Here is a 14681-nt window from a genome sequence, read left to right as displayed (position 1 = left end):
GGGGTTTGAACTTGCAACCTTCCGGTTACTAGGCAAGTTAGTTAAGAACAAATTATTATTTTCAATGACAGCCTAGGGGTGGGTTAACTGCCTGTTCAGGGGCAAAACAACAAATTTGTACCTTTTCAGCTCAGGGGTTTGAACTTGTAACCTTCCGGTTACTAGTCCAAAGCTCTAACCACTAGGCTACCCTGCCGCCCCAGTTATTTATTAAATGTTAACTCTCTATACTCGCTTCTCGTCTCCCAGGAATCATGTAGTAACCAAAAAAGTGTTAAACAAATCAAAATATATTTTAGATTGTTCAAAGTAGCCACCCTTTGCCTTGATGACAGCTTTGCACACTCTTGGCAGCCAACAAGTTCTCAGCATATGTGGGAACTCCTTCAAGACTGTTGGAAAAGCATTCCAGGTGAAGCTGGTTGAGAGAATGCCAAGAGCGTGCAAAGCTGTCATCAAGGCAAAGGGTGGCTAATTTGAAGAATCTGAAATATACTATATATTTGTTTAACACTGTCAGAGTTTACTAGGAGTGGTGGGTCGGAGTCAGGCGCAGAGAGCAAAGGTTTCGGTAAATCGTAATTTATTCTCCAGCACAAAACGATCACGCCAAAATACAAGGTGCATTAAACAGGCACAGGCCCAAACACAGGACCAAACAGTCCGGAGAAAGCAAACACGACAACACAACCAACAGAGTAACAATCCAGCACAAACCTAGGCGGACCTAACAGGCTTAAATAGACATAAATCAAGAAACGAAACAGGGAACAGGTGCAACCAATAAGACAAAATGAAACGAAAAGGAATCGGTGGCGGCTAGTAGACCGGCGACGACGACCGCCGAGCGCCGCCCGAACAGGCAGGGGAGCTACCTTCGGGTTTTTGGTTACTACATGATTCCATGTGTTATTTCATAGTTTTGATGTCTTCTTTATTATTTTACAATGTAGAAAATAGTAAAAATAAAGAAAAACCCTTGAATGGGTGCATCCAAACCTTTGACTGGTACTGTATATAATGTGTCTTCAGTATGAAATGTCTTCAGTATGAAACCGGGACTGTGAGTTTCTCTTTCTCATCTTCTAACAAAGCCTCTATTATACAAAACCTCAAGTCCTACTGATTAATGATGCACATGTAGTACATGTTGATTGGTGGCATATAAGATGCTTGCAAGTGAGGGCTTGTTATGATTATGCGTTGTGTGTTTTTGTTCCTCAGTCACTTCAGTTGGAGGATGATCTTTCAAATTGAGATGCTGACTCTGTTCAATTGATGTCTATTCCTCTGCACAAATGTGTCCTATTCCAACACTAGCACACCTAATTCAAGTAGTCAGCAGAACTAATCATCAAGCCCTTGATTAGTTGAAGCAGGCGTAGAGTGCTGAAATAACAAATATGACATGATACTGGGTTAAAATATAAATGCTAGATTATGTGTAATACATATGGTAGAGTAGTTCATACTAACTATCAGTGATGTCGACCTTACATCCACTGGAGGCTGATGGGATGATCTATAGGAGGAAGGGCTCATTGTAATGGCTGGAGGACAGATTGTAATGGCACGAGGACAGATGCAGAGCCTCGGTCTGATGCCATTAAAAGGTCATTTACCACCTGCACAAGTGCAGTCTCAGTGCTATGATGGGGTCTAAAACCAGACTGAAGCATTTCATATACATTGTTTGTCTTCAGGAAGGCAGTGAGTTGCTGCGCAACGGCCTTTTCTAACATTTTTGAGAGAAATGGATGATTCGATATAGGCCGATAGTTTTTTAATATTTTCTGGGTCAACGTTTGGCTTTTTCAAAAGAGGCTTTATTACTGCCACTTTTAGTGAGTTTGGTACACATCCGATGGATAGAGAGACGTTTATTATGTTCAACATAGTAGGGCCAAGCACAGGAAGCAGCTATTTCAGTAGTTTAGTTGGAATAGGTTCCATCATGATCTTTTCCTCAAAGAAGTTCATTAATTTATTACTGCTGAAGTGAAAGCCATCCTCTCTTGGGGAATGCTGCTTTTTAGTTAGCTTTGCGACAGTATCAAAAATACATTTCGGATTGTTCTTATTTTCCTCAATTAAGTTGGAAAAATAGGATGATCGAGCAGCAGTAAGGGCTCTTCGATACTGCACGGTACTGTCTTTCCAAGCTAGTCGGAAGACTTCCAGTTTGGTGTGGCGCCATTTCCGTTCCAATTTTCTGGAAGCTTGCTTCAGAGCTCGGGTATTTTCTGTATACCAGGGAGCTAGTTTCTTATGACAAATGTTTTTAATTTTTAGGGGTGCAACTGCATCTAGGGTATTGCACAAGGGTAAATTGAGTTCCTCAGTTAGGTGGTTAACGGATTCTTCTCTTCTGACGTCCTTGGGTAGACAGAGGGAGTCTGGAAGGGCATCAAGGAATCTTTGTGTTGTCTGAATTTATAGAACAACTTTTGATGCTCCTTGGTTGGGGTCTGAGCAGATTATTTTTTGCAATTGCAAACGTAATAAAATGGTGGTCCGATAGTCCAGGATTATGAGGAAAAACATTAAGATCCACAACATTTATTCCATGGGACAAAACTAGGTCCAGAGTATGACTGTGACAGTGAGTAGGTCCAGAGACATGTTGGACAAAACCCACTGAGTCGATGATGGCTCCGAAAGCCTTTTGGAGTGGGTCTGTGGACTTTTCCATGTGAATATTAAAGTCACCAAAAATGTGAATATTATCTGCTATGACTACAAGGTCCGATAGGAATTCAGGGAACTGGATGAGGAACGCTGTATATGGCTCAGGAGGCCTGTAAACAGTAGCTATAAAAAGTGATTGAGTAGGCTGCATAGATTTCATGACTAGAAGCTCAATAGACAAAAAAGTCATTTTCTTTTTTGTAAATTGAAATTTGCTATCGTAAATGTTAGCAACACCTCAACCTTTGCGGGATGCACGGGGGATATGGTCACTAGTGTAACCAGGAGGTGAGGCCTCTTTTAACACAGTAAATTCATCAGGCTTAAGCCATGTTTCAGTCAGGCCAATCACATCAATATTATGATCAGTGATTAGTTCATTGACTATAATTGCCTTTGAAGTAAGGGATGTAACATTAAGTAGCCCTATTTTGAGATGTGAGGTATCACAATCTCTTTCAATAATGACAGGAATGGAGGAGGTCTTTATCCTAGTGAGATTGCTAAGGTGAACACCGCCATGTTTAGTTTTGCCAAACCCAGGTCGAGGCACAGACACGGTCTCAATGGGGATAGTAGAGCTTGATACTTTTCTTAAATTATCAAATGTTTCTATCTTGCACATGTTTTATTTCTGTACTTTCACTGCTCATATCAAATTCAATGGCTTATGCAAAACATAAAATATCACTGTTGAAAACATGTATGAAAGGCAGAAGTCACTGTCCTGGCAGCAATACATATTTTCATAACTGTGTGAAGAGTTAGTATACAGATGTAAATGTACACTCCAACTTTGCAAAATAAGTTGAGGATTTGTTTTGTGTTTTTCGTTCTTTATTCAAAATGGCTTTGATGTGCTTTGGAGAAACACTGAGGTGAAGACATTCAACTTCTGAGTTGATTCTACAACTCTCTATGGAAAAAGGACGCATCTTTTCCTCAACTGATATAAATCAAATCAACATAATAACAACACAGCATTACAAGTAAGGTTGATCTTTCAATGAAATGTTAAAGCTATACACAGTCATTTTCCTGTCACACAAAAAAAGACAAACAAAAAGAAAAACAAATACACAATCCTATTTTCAGTGACATTTTCAGTAACATTAGATTAGTCCAGTTACAATCGCCATGGCATTATCCATTAGCTGTTATAAAGCGGTACTACCCTCTCTATCGGTGCCCTGCAGATAGGGCACTTCTTTGGCTCTGAAAGAGCCTGGTAGCACTGGTCACAGGCACAGACATGCCCACACTCCAGGAACACACAGGAACGCTCCCGGGTCAGACACACTGTACAGGCACTAGGGGAAACACTGGTCTCCTCTACATTCAGCTCCCTCATCCTCTTCCTCTGATGCTCCTTGAACTCCTCCAGGACGTTCTTCTCCTTTCTCCTCTGTCTGTGGTAAACCCACTGCTTCCACAGGATGAAGAGGAGCGTCGTAGAAGCTACCACACCAAACAACGCAGTCAGGACCCTCCAGACTCTGACGCTGCTCTGCTGCTTCTCCACCAGGGAGTCATAGTCCAGTCGGCTGAGGAAGTACCTCAGGCCCTGCTTGGGAGGTTGGAGCTTCACCAGGTTGTTGTCCAGCACCAGCTCCCCGACCCCAGTCACACTCTCCCCCAGACGCAGCATCTCCTCCGTCTCATGGATACCTATAACAATAATAACAACAACAACATATGCCACTTAGCTTTTATCCAAAGTGACTTAAAGACTTACATGCATGAATGCATTTTAGTATGGGTGGTCCCAGCAGCAATGTAACCCACAACGCTGGCTTTGCAAGTGCCATGCTCTACTAAAGCAGTGTTGACCTTAGCCCTGGGCTTAACTGAGCAACACAGGACCACACAAAAGGACCATACCTTTAGGGCGCTCCCCGCTGATGAAGTGGCCAATGACATTGGTCAGGGACTGGACCGTGGGGTGAAAGTTCTCGTAAGTGGTCTCCAGGTCTAGCTCCGAGGAGTCCAGGGGACGGATGACCCGGATGGTGGCGGCCATGGCCATGTCGTGGGATCCCAGGTCAAAGGGCACCGTGTTGGTGCGCTGGTGGATGACCTTTTCACTCTCGTTCCTGACAGGTACAAAATATTAGAGATATCTAGAGAGATGTGTATCCACAAAAATATGTGGTGTAGAGCATAACATTATTTTCATACATTTTGTTTGTTTACAAATTATTTTGTGTTACCTTGAATGAATAAATATACATAAGAGGAACAAAAGTTAACTGTTGGGTCATCGTTAAACCATACATCCACACAAACTGAGCCTCCTAACAGCCATCAGTAAGACAGCGTGCAAGAATACATCATAGCAATTCAATGTACAGTCGTGGCCAAAAGTTGAGAATGACACAAATATGAATTTTCACCAAGTCTGCTGCCTCAGTTTGTATGATGGCGATTTGCATATACTCTAGAATGTTATGAAGAGTGATCAGTGATGTCAAAGTCCCTCTGTGCCATGCAAATGAACTGAATCCCCAAAGAATTCCACTGCATTTCAGTCCTGCCACAAAAGGACCAGCTGACATCATGTCAGTGAATCTCTCGTTAACACAGGTGTGAGTGTTGACGAGGACAAGGCTGGAGATCACTCGGTCATGCTGATTGAGTTCGAATAACAGACTGAAAGCTTCAAAAGGAGGGTGGTGCTTGGAATCATTGTTCTTCCTCTGTCAAACATGGTTATCTGCAAGGAAACACGTGCCATCATCATTGCTTTGTACAAAAAGGGCTTCACAGGCCAGGATTTTGCTGCCAGTAAGATTGCACCTAAATCAAACATTTGTTGGATCATCAAGAACTTCAAGGAGAGCGGTTCAGTTGTTGTGAAGAAAGCTTCAGGGCGCGCAAGAAAGTCCAGCAAGCGCCAGGACCGACTCCTAAAGTTGATTCAGCTGCGGGATCGGGGCACCAACAGTACAGAGCTTGCTCAGGAATGGCAGCAGGCAGGTGTGAGTGCATCGGCACGCACAGTGAGGCGAAGACTTTTGGAGGATGGCCTGGTGTCAAGAAGGGCAGCAAAGAAGCAACTTCTCTCCAGGAAAAAAAATCAGGGACAGACTGATACATTGCCTTGCGAAAGTATTCGGCCCCCTTGAACTTTGCAACCTTTTGCCACATTTCAGGCTTCAAACATAAAGATATAAAACTGTATTTTTTTGTGAAGAATCAACAACAAGTGGGACACAATCATGAAGTGGAACAACATTTATTGGATATTTCAAACTTTTTTAACAAATCAAAAACTGAAAAATTGGGCGTGCAAATTATTCAGCCCCCTTAAGTTAATACTTTGTAGCGCCACCTTTTGCTGCGATTACAGCCGTAAGTCGCTTGGGGTATGTCTCTATCAGTTTTGCACATCGAGAGACTGACATTTTTTCCCATTCCTCCTTGCAAAACAGCTCGAGCTCAGTGAGGCTTGTGGCAAACTTTAAACGACACTTTTTATGAATATCTTTAAGAAATGGCTTTCTTCTTGCCACTCTTCCATAAAGGCCAGATTTGTGCAATATACGACTGATTGTTGTCCTATGGACAGAGTCTCCCACCTCAGCTGTAGATCTCTGCAGTTCATCCAGAGTGATCATGGGCCTCTTGGCTGCATCTCTGATCAGTCTTCTCCTTGTATGAGCTGAAAGTTTAGAGGGACGGCCAGGTCTTGGTAGATTTGCAGTGGTCTGATACTCCTTCCATTTCAATATTATCGCTTGCACAGTGCTCCTTGGGATGTTTTAAGCTTGGGAAATCTTTTTGTATCCAAATCTTGCTTTAAACTTCTTCACAACAGTATCTCGGACCTGCCTGGTGTGTTCCTTGTTCTTCATGATGCTCTCTGCGCTTTTAACGGACCTCTGAGACTATCACAGTGCAGGTGCATTTATACGGAGACTTGATTACACACAGGTGGATTGTATTTATCATCATTAGTCATTTAGGTCAACATTGGATCATTCAGAGATCCTCACTGAACTTCTGGAGAGAGTTTGCTGCACTGAAAGTAAAGGGGCTGAATAATTTTGCACGCTCAATTTTTCAGTTTTTGATTTGTTAAAAAAGTTTGAAATATCCAATAAATGTCGTTCCACTTCATGATTGTGTCCCACTTGTTGTTGATTCTTCACAAAAAAATACAGTTTTATATCTTTATGTTTGAAGCCTGAAATGTGGCAAAAGGTCGCAAAGTTCAAGGGGGCCGAATACTTTCGCAAGGCACTGTATTCTGCAAAAGGTACAGGGATTGGACTGCTGAGGACTGGGCTAAAGTCATTTTCTCTGATGAATCCCCTTTCTGGAAAAAAGCTTGTCCGGAGATGACTGTGTCATACCAACAGTAAAGCATCCTGAGACCATTCATGTTTGGGGTTGCTTCTCAGCCAAAGGAGTGGGCTCACTCACAATTTTGCCTAAGAACACAGCCATGAATTAAGAATGGTACCAACACATCACCCGAGAGCAACTTCTCCCAACCATCCAGGAATAGTTTGGTGACGAACAATGCCTTTTCCAGCATGATGGAGCCATAAGGCAAAAGTGATAACTAACTGGGTCCATGGCCAGGAAACTCCCCAGACCTTAATCCCATTGACAACTTGTGGTCAATCCTCAAGAGGCAAGTGGACAAACAAAACCCCACAAATTCTGACAAACTTCAAGCATTGATTATGCAAGAATGGGCTGCCATCAGTCAGGATGTGGCCCAGAAGTTAATTGACAGCATGCCAGGGCGGATTGCAGAGGTCTTGAAAAAGAAGGGTCAACACTGCAAATATTGACTCTTTGCATCAACTTCATGTAATTGTCAATAAAAGCCTTTGACATGTAATTAAACTTCAGTATTCCATAGTAACGTCTAACAAAAATATCTAAAGACACTGAAGCAGCAAACTTTGTGAACATTTATATTTGTGTCATTCTCAAAACTTTTGGCCACAACAGTACTTTAGCACCTACCAGAGATGAGTGGTACGATTCCACACCATCTTCTTCTCCTTTAGAGTTAACCTCTCGATGACCCCTTTGCAGTTGTCCACAAACTGGCTGTTCAGGGTTTCTTTAACAGATCTCACAACACCTTCGATCACAGCATACGGGACACATTTTCCTGGTGCTGCTGTCAGGATGTTCTTCAGATCCTGATCAATAGACACTCTCTTGGCTCCCTGTAAAACATAAAGCATATTGAAGAACAATCAAAAACTTCCAATCATCATTATGATGAAGTGAAATTCTTTCCTGGTAAAACGCAAATGACAGTATGTCTGAACTATTGATAATATCACATTGGATTTCTGGGTGCAGTGCTACTGTATGCTCTGGTAAAATGCAAACAAAACAATTTAAAGAGATTGACACCTTTGTATACTTTTTAGCCAGTAGTTCAGAAAGTAGTGCTCACAAGCCAAAAGTGGTCCCCCAAAATTGCGTACTATACCATATATGTGCTCACCGTCTCTCGCTCTGCCGTGTGTGTATCTTGCTAGCTGTCACTGAAATGGAGAGGGGCTAAAGCTCATTGGCTGGAACTCTAATTGATAAGGGGCTGGCCCACGTGGGGGAAAATGGCGCAGCGCAGCTTCCAGTAAACTGTCGCTTTCAAACTAGGGATTTCGTGGCTACTTGAGGTAACACAGTAATTATACTCATAGATTATGTATGTACTGTACGAACTACACATTGACAAATCCAGCCCAAAGCGAGAGGTTTACAAAATACTTACGTCGCCAACGTTCCGGACTATGTCTTTAAACTCCCCTCAAGATGTGTCATTTGTCAATGATTAGCTAACCACAATTCTACCAGATTTAAAGAGATAAGAAAGATAGATGAGACAAGCCTATAATGTGATTACCTTTAATCTTGCTACTGTTGTTGTCCTCCTCCTGTACACAGAGTAGAAGACTGCAGTCAGTGCTGAGCTGGTGGTTAATAGTAGGACTTGAGCTGTGGAGGGTTTCCCAGTAGAATCCATCTTTTCAGAGAACACAAGGGCAGGTGTAACCCCACCTGGATTGGGAGTCAGACGACATTCTATAAAGCTATGCTCATGTGTTAGTTGGACCTTGATGGAATATATGAATGCCATGTAATTACACTACAGAATTATACTTGGCCAGTTGGTTTGTCAGCCTACTAATCCATATTTACAGAGACTTGACTGACTGCCACCTAGCTGGGTGATTCTTATGAACCATGTATCACATTGAGATACAAAAATCATGATGCATCTGCAAAAATCAACTATCGCTCTGTGTCTTATTTTTAAAAAAAATTTTTCCTGAATTGTGTACATTTTCACCCCAAATTCTGATTATCGAAATGCGTCCGGATTAAACTCTGGTAATTTTATAAGATTTTACTTTAGAAAAACTTGCTTATTTGAATAAAACACCAAATATTTTGCTGCAGGTTATCCACAAATCATAAAAATGGTATACTAGTTGAAGTTGACATTAAACTACAATATGTATTACGTACAAACAGTGTCTGATGGCATGTGTCTCATTTCCGTAACACTTTTTAAGTTCCTTTAAAAACAAAGTTTTATTCACCCATGATGCATCATCTAGGTGAGTAGTATAAGTTAAGTACATTTATTTGCTTGGATGTCTTCAGAATTAGGTTCTTAGTCTCAAACAGCCCCTTTACCCCCCTTGGCCTTCTCACTAACGAAATGGCTAAAAAGCTCAGAAATTTGAGTCCGATTTAATTTCATTATAATTTTATAATTTCATTAGAAATATTTTTGGCCCACCCACACAGACAGCGTTGTGAAGAAGGTGCAGCAGCGCCTCTTCAACCTCAGGAGGCTGAAGAAATTCGGCTTGTCACCAAAAGCACTCACAAACGTTTACAGATGCACAATCGAGAGCATCCTGTTGGGCTGTATCACCGCCTGGTACGGCAACTGCTCCGCCCACAACCGTAAGGCTCTCCAGAGGGTGGTACGGTCTGCACAACGCATCACTGGGGGCAAACTATCTGCCCTCAAGGACACCTACACCACCCGATGTCACAGAAAGGCCAAAAAGATCATCAAGGGCAACAACCACCTGAGCCATTGCCTGTTCACCCCGCTATCATCCAGAAGGCGAGGTCAGTACAGGTGCAGGGACCGAGAGACTCAAAAACAGCTTCTATCTCAAGGCCATCAGACTGTTAAACAGCCACCACTAACATTGAGTGGCTGCTGCCAACATACTGACTCAACTCCAGCCACTTTAATAATGGAAATTGATGTAAAAAATGTATCACAAGCCACTTTAAACAATGCCACTTAATATAATGTTTACATACCCTACATTACTCATCTCATATGTATTAACTGTACTCTATACCATCTACTGCATCTTGCCATCTTTATGTAATACATGTATCACTAGCCACTTTAAACTATGCCACTTTTATGTTTACATACCCTACATTACTCATCTCATTTGTATATACTGTACTCGATACCATCTACTGCATCTTGCCTATGCTGTTCTGTACCATCACCCATTCATATATCTTTATGTACATATTATTTATCCCTTTACACTTGTGTGTATAAGGTAGCAATTGTGGAATTGTTAAGTTAGATTACTCGTTGGTCACTACCGCATTGTCGTAACTAGAAGCATAAGCATTTCGCTGCACTCGCATTAACATCTGCTAACCACATGGTTATGTATGTGACAAATAAAATTTGATGTGATTAGATTTTTATTTTCAGTGTTATGTTTAACTCACATCTTTTCATTAGGGGAGCAATGTAGAAAATGTATTAGACATTGATTTCATTATTACTTTTTCGGACTTTTGTGGTAATACGAATTTTGTGGAAATTGTCAAGTTTTGAGGGAGCGTGCAATTGGCATCCTGACTGCAGGAATGTCTACCAGAGCTGTTGCCAGAGAATTGAATGTTCAGTTCTCTACCATAAGCCACCTCCAACGTCATTTAAGAAAATTTGGCAGTACGTCCAACCGGCCTCCCGACCATGTGTATGGCGTCGTATGGGCGAGCAGTTTGCTGATTTTAACGTGGTGAACAGGGTGACCCATGGTGGCGGTGGGGTTATGGTATGAGCAAGCATAAGCTAAGGACAACGAACACAATTGAATTTTATCGATGGCAAATTGATTGCACAGAGATACCGTTACCAGATCCTAAGGCCCATTGTCATGCCATTCATCCGCCGCCATCACCTCATGTTTCAGCATGATAATGCACAGCCTCATGTCTCAAGGATCTGTACACAATTCCTGGAAGTTGAAAATGTCCCATTTCTTCTTCTGCATACTCACCAGACAGGTCACCCATTGAGCATGTTTGGGATGCTCTGGATCAACATGTACGACAGCTTGTTCCATTTCCTGCCAATATCCAGCAACTTCACACAGGCATTGATGAGGAGCAGGACAACATTCCTCAGGCCACAATCAACAGCCTCATCAACTCTATGTGAAGATGCGTCGTGCAGCATGAGGCAAATAAATGGTGGTCACACCAGATACTGACTGGTTTTCTGATCCATGCCCTACTTTTTTGTTTTGTAGGCATCTGTGACCAATCGTGAAATCCATATCTCAGTCAAATCTTTAACATTTTTGCATGTTGCCTTTCTGTTTTTGTTCAGTATAGATAAGTACAGATCCTAATCTCAGTGATCAAAGAGGATATTTCGTTAAAAATGAAACTGGATCATTTTTGGGTCAAATTTCGCGAGAATGACCCAGCTAATTATTACTGTAGCTAACGTAATCGAGGACTCTAATTTTGTTCCAGCAAAAATCTATTTGGGTTGACTGACCTTCTGGAGGCGAGTGACCATTTCAAATGCTGAGCTAATGACAACAACGCACTCGCCAAAATACAAAACATATTAAAACATTTGGCATCATACAGAATATACTGACTGAACATGAAAACCTGTCAGTAGCTAGCAAGATTGTTGACATTGCGCTAGCTAAGGGGCTCTGTAATTTAGCCCTTCACTGACGTAGATAGTTTGTAAACACACAGATCTCTCACCCAGAAAATTACGTTTATATTTTAAAAAGGATCGACTTCGTTCCAAGATTACATAAATACAGCCACAAGTAGCTAGCACTCACCCTCCACTTTCTCACAGTAAACACTATTTCCGGGTTCCTTTTCTCACTTCAAAATAAAAGTTATTTCAATGTGGTCATTTGACCAGCAGGTGACAGTGTTCAATCATTTATCAAGTGAAAAGCTTCTACTTCTGTGGGTTTTATGGGAGACTTACAACCCAAAAAGGTCTATTACTGCTACCAACTGGACGGGGTTGAAAAACCAAGGTAGGGAAACTAACTTAATCCACCCAAAATAAATCAATAAAAAAAAACACATTGATGAAACTAAAATCCCCAAACTCCCACTTCTTCCTTCCTTCAAATCTCCATATCTTCCTTCTCAGGCTCTATTACCTGAGAGGGTGGTACGGCTTGTGCCAATACTCCATGCAACTCCTCCGTCGAGAAGTCATTTAGTCCCAGGAACCGTTCCACTGCATCCACAAGGATATCTATTTTCCTGGACTTCCTCTCCACCTTGGCAGTGCCATTGATCACCATAACAATAAAGGCCATGAAGTCCACCTTCTTAACCTTTAACATATCTGGGTCCAGCTGTTGAACGGCAACCCCTGTATCCTTCAGTGAAGGCTCCATGGACTCTTCAGGAGCACCATTCGAACCCTTAACCCTTTTATACAGCCGCTGCATATGAAATGCTCTGGACAGCCTTGACTTTGGCCACCTCATTCTCTTCCACCCTCGTTGGGCATTCCAAAGACTTGGCTTCATGGTTTCCACCACAACTGCAACTGCACCATGTCACATTTTCATCACTTTTAAAACACGACATGATCTTTTCCACAACTTGAACATCTCGGCTTCGCCCTTCTGCAAACACGTGAAACGTGTCCACAAGCTTTACAGTGATCACACTGCATTGGTCTTGGAACAAATGCTCTGACTTCGTAGTTTATATAGCACTTGAGTAGGGAGAGATTCCATATCAAAAGAAGAGTAGGTGGAGATTCCATATCAAAAGAAGGGTTTGGAGAGATTCCACATCAAAAGAAGGGTATGGAGAGATTCCACATCAAAAGAAGGGTATGGAGAGATTCCATATCAAAAGAAGGGTAGGGAGAGATTCCACATCAAAAGAAGGGTTTGGAGAGATTCCACATCAAAAGAAGGGTATGGAGAGATTCCACATCAAAAGAAGGGTTTGGAGAGATTCCACATCAAAAGAAGGGTATGGAGAGATTCCACATCAAAAGAAGGGTATGGAGAGATTCCATATCAAAAGAAGGGTAGGGAGAGATTCCACATCAAAAGAAGGGTATGGAGAGATTCCACATCAAAATAAGGGTATGGAGAGATTCCACATCAAAAGAAGGGTATGGAGAGATTCCACATCAAAAGAAGGGTATGGAGAGATTCCACATCAAAAGAAGGGTATTGAGAGATTCCACATCAAAAGAAGGGCATGGAGAGATTCCACATCAAAAGAAGGGTATGGAGAGATTCCATATCAAAAGAAGGGTATGGAGAGATTCCACATCAAAAGAAGGGTATGGAGAGATTCCACATCAAAAGAAGGGTATGGAGAGATTCCACATCAAAAGAAGGGTATGGAGAGATTCCATATCAAAAGAAGGGTATTGAGAGATTCCACATCAAAAGAAGGGTATGGAGAGATTCCATATCAAAAGAAGGGCATGGAGAGATTCCATATCAAAAGAAGGGCATGGAGAGATTCCACATCAAAAGAAGGGCATGGAGAGATTCCATATCAAAAGAAGAGTAGGGAGAAATTCCATAGCAAAGAACAAAATAACAGATACTGTAGTCTTCACCACACGATTCATCCGACGAGCATCAATCACTCCATGAATGTTTTTAATCTCTGCAACATCGACTTTCCACAAAACGCCAGATAAAAGCCCCTTGAGGGGTGCCCTGTTCCGACGAGACACACAGGACACATCAAACTTCTCAAATCGGGTGAGACAGAACACACGCTCATTCTGATCCTCAGAAGAACAAAAAAATCAAAACAAGCCCGTGTCTCATGATCCTCACAGCCTTCACTTTACGCAGCACCCAGTTCACCAGTTTAGATACCTCAAATGGATTCTTCAAAATTGGTAATCCAATCAGATGCTCCTCATTAACAAAACATACTCCTACAAGATAAGAATGGACATTCTCATCACTGTATGCTGCTTTATATTCTCTCCTTGATTCCCCCGGCATTCCCCCGCTCCTTCTCTCCTTGACTCTCCTTGATTCCCCCGGCATTCCCCCGCTCCTTCTCTCCTTGACTCTCCTTGATTCCCCCGCCATTATAGTCATGCTGCACATCAGCGTCCGCTTCCGCCGTCTTTCTTTCCAACAATTTGACTGACTTCCAAGTGAAAAGCACATCACAGATTTGTTATTACAGTCGTATGGTCTCTGTGATATGAAGTGAGATGATATCACATGTTTATATTCAGTTTTGGTTGTTAGAATGATAAACAACCATTGTGTAAAGAAACATGTATTTAACTTCAAAATGTGTTGTCTAACTAGTGGTGTACAGAAGAAAAGAAGCAATGGATCATAAATTATTCTTAATAAAGTCATGTTTTTATTTTTATTTAACATGGCAAGTCAGTTAAGAACAAATTCTTAATTACAATAACGGCCTACCCCGGATGATGCTGGAACAATTGTGTGCCGCCCTATGATACAGCCTGGAATCAAACCTGGGACTTTAGTGACACCTTTAGCACTGAGATGCAGTGCCTTAGACCCCTGCGCCACTCGGGAGCCCAAAGTCTGTTTGAAACATACAAATAAACTCAAAGAATAGCCTAGGGCAGGTTTGTGCATTGTATTGTGTGGATACCTTAGTATTACACAAGCATTTCACTACACCTGCAATAAGATGCTGCTAAATATTGG

The 14681-nt window shown here is 41.8% G+C and overlaps 1 protein-coding gene across 4 annotated transcripts; it reads right to left on the bottom strand.

Moving 5' to 3' along the window:
* Positions 1-3503: 3503 nt before the first annotated feature.
* Positions 3504-12042, bottom strand: mul1b (mitochondrial E3 ubiquitin protein ligase 1b). 4 transcript variants are annotated; one of them, XM_021614389.2, is made up of 5 exons: positions 11814-12042; positions 8567-8721; positions 7669-7877; positions 4570-4781; positions 3504-4356 (listed from the first exon to the last, which is right to left on the bottom strand). In XM_021614389.2, the coding sequence occupies exons 2-5, from the start codon at positions 8684-8686 to the stop codon at positions 3839-3841; spliced, it is 1059 nt and encodes a 352-aa protein (XP_021470064.2). In that variant the 5' UTR covers positions 8687-8721; positions 11814-12042; the 3' UTR covers positions 3504-3838.
* Positions 12043-14681: the final 2639 nt, after the last annotated feature.

The sequence above is a fragment of the Oncorhynchus mykiss genome, chromosome 9 (assembly GCF_013265735.2).
Source record: "Oncorhynchus mykiss isolate Arlee chromosome 9, USDA_OmykA_1.1, whole genome shotgun sequence".
Taxonomy (NCBI): Eukaryota; Metazoa; Chordata; class Actinopteri; order Salmoniformes; family Salmonidae; genus Oncorhynchus; species Oncorhynchus mykiss.
The sequence above is the reverse complement of the archived record's forward strand: the minus strand, read 5'-3'. Positions and strand labels throughout refer to the sequence as shown.

Excerpts from the sequence above, each read along its gene's own strand:
- mul1b (XM_036986932.1), bottom strand. Across the intron at positions 4,782-7,668 it reads AATCGTACCACTCATCTCTG|GAACGAGAGTGAAAAGGTCA; the intron begins GTAGGTGCTAAA and ends TGTACCTGTCAG. Across the intron at positions 4,357-4,569 it reads CAGCGGGGAGCGCCCTAAAG|GTATCCATGAGACGGAGGAG; the intron begins GTATGGTCCTTT and ends TTATTGTTATAG.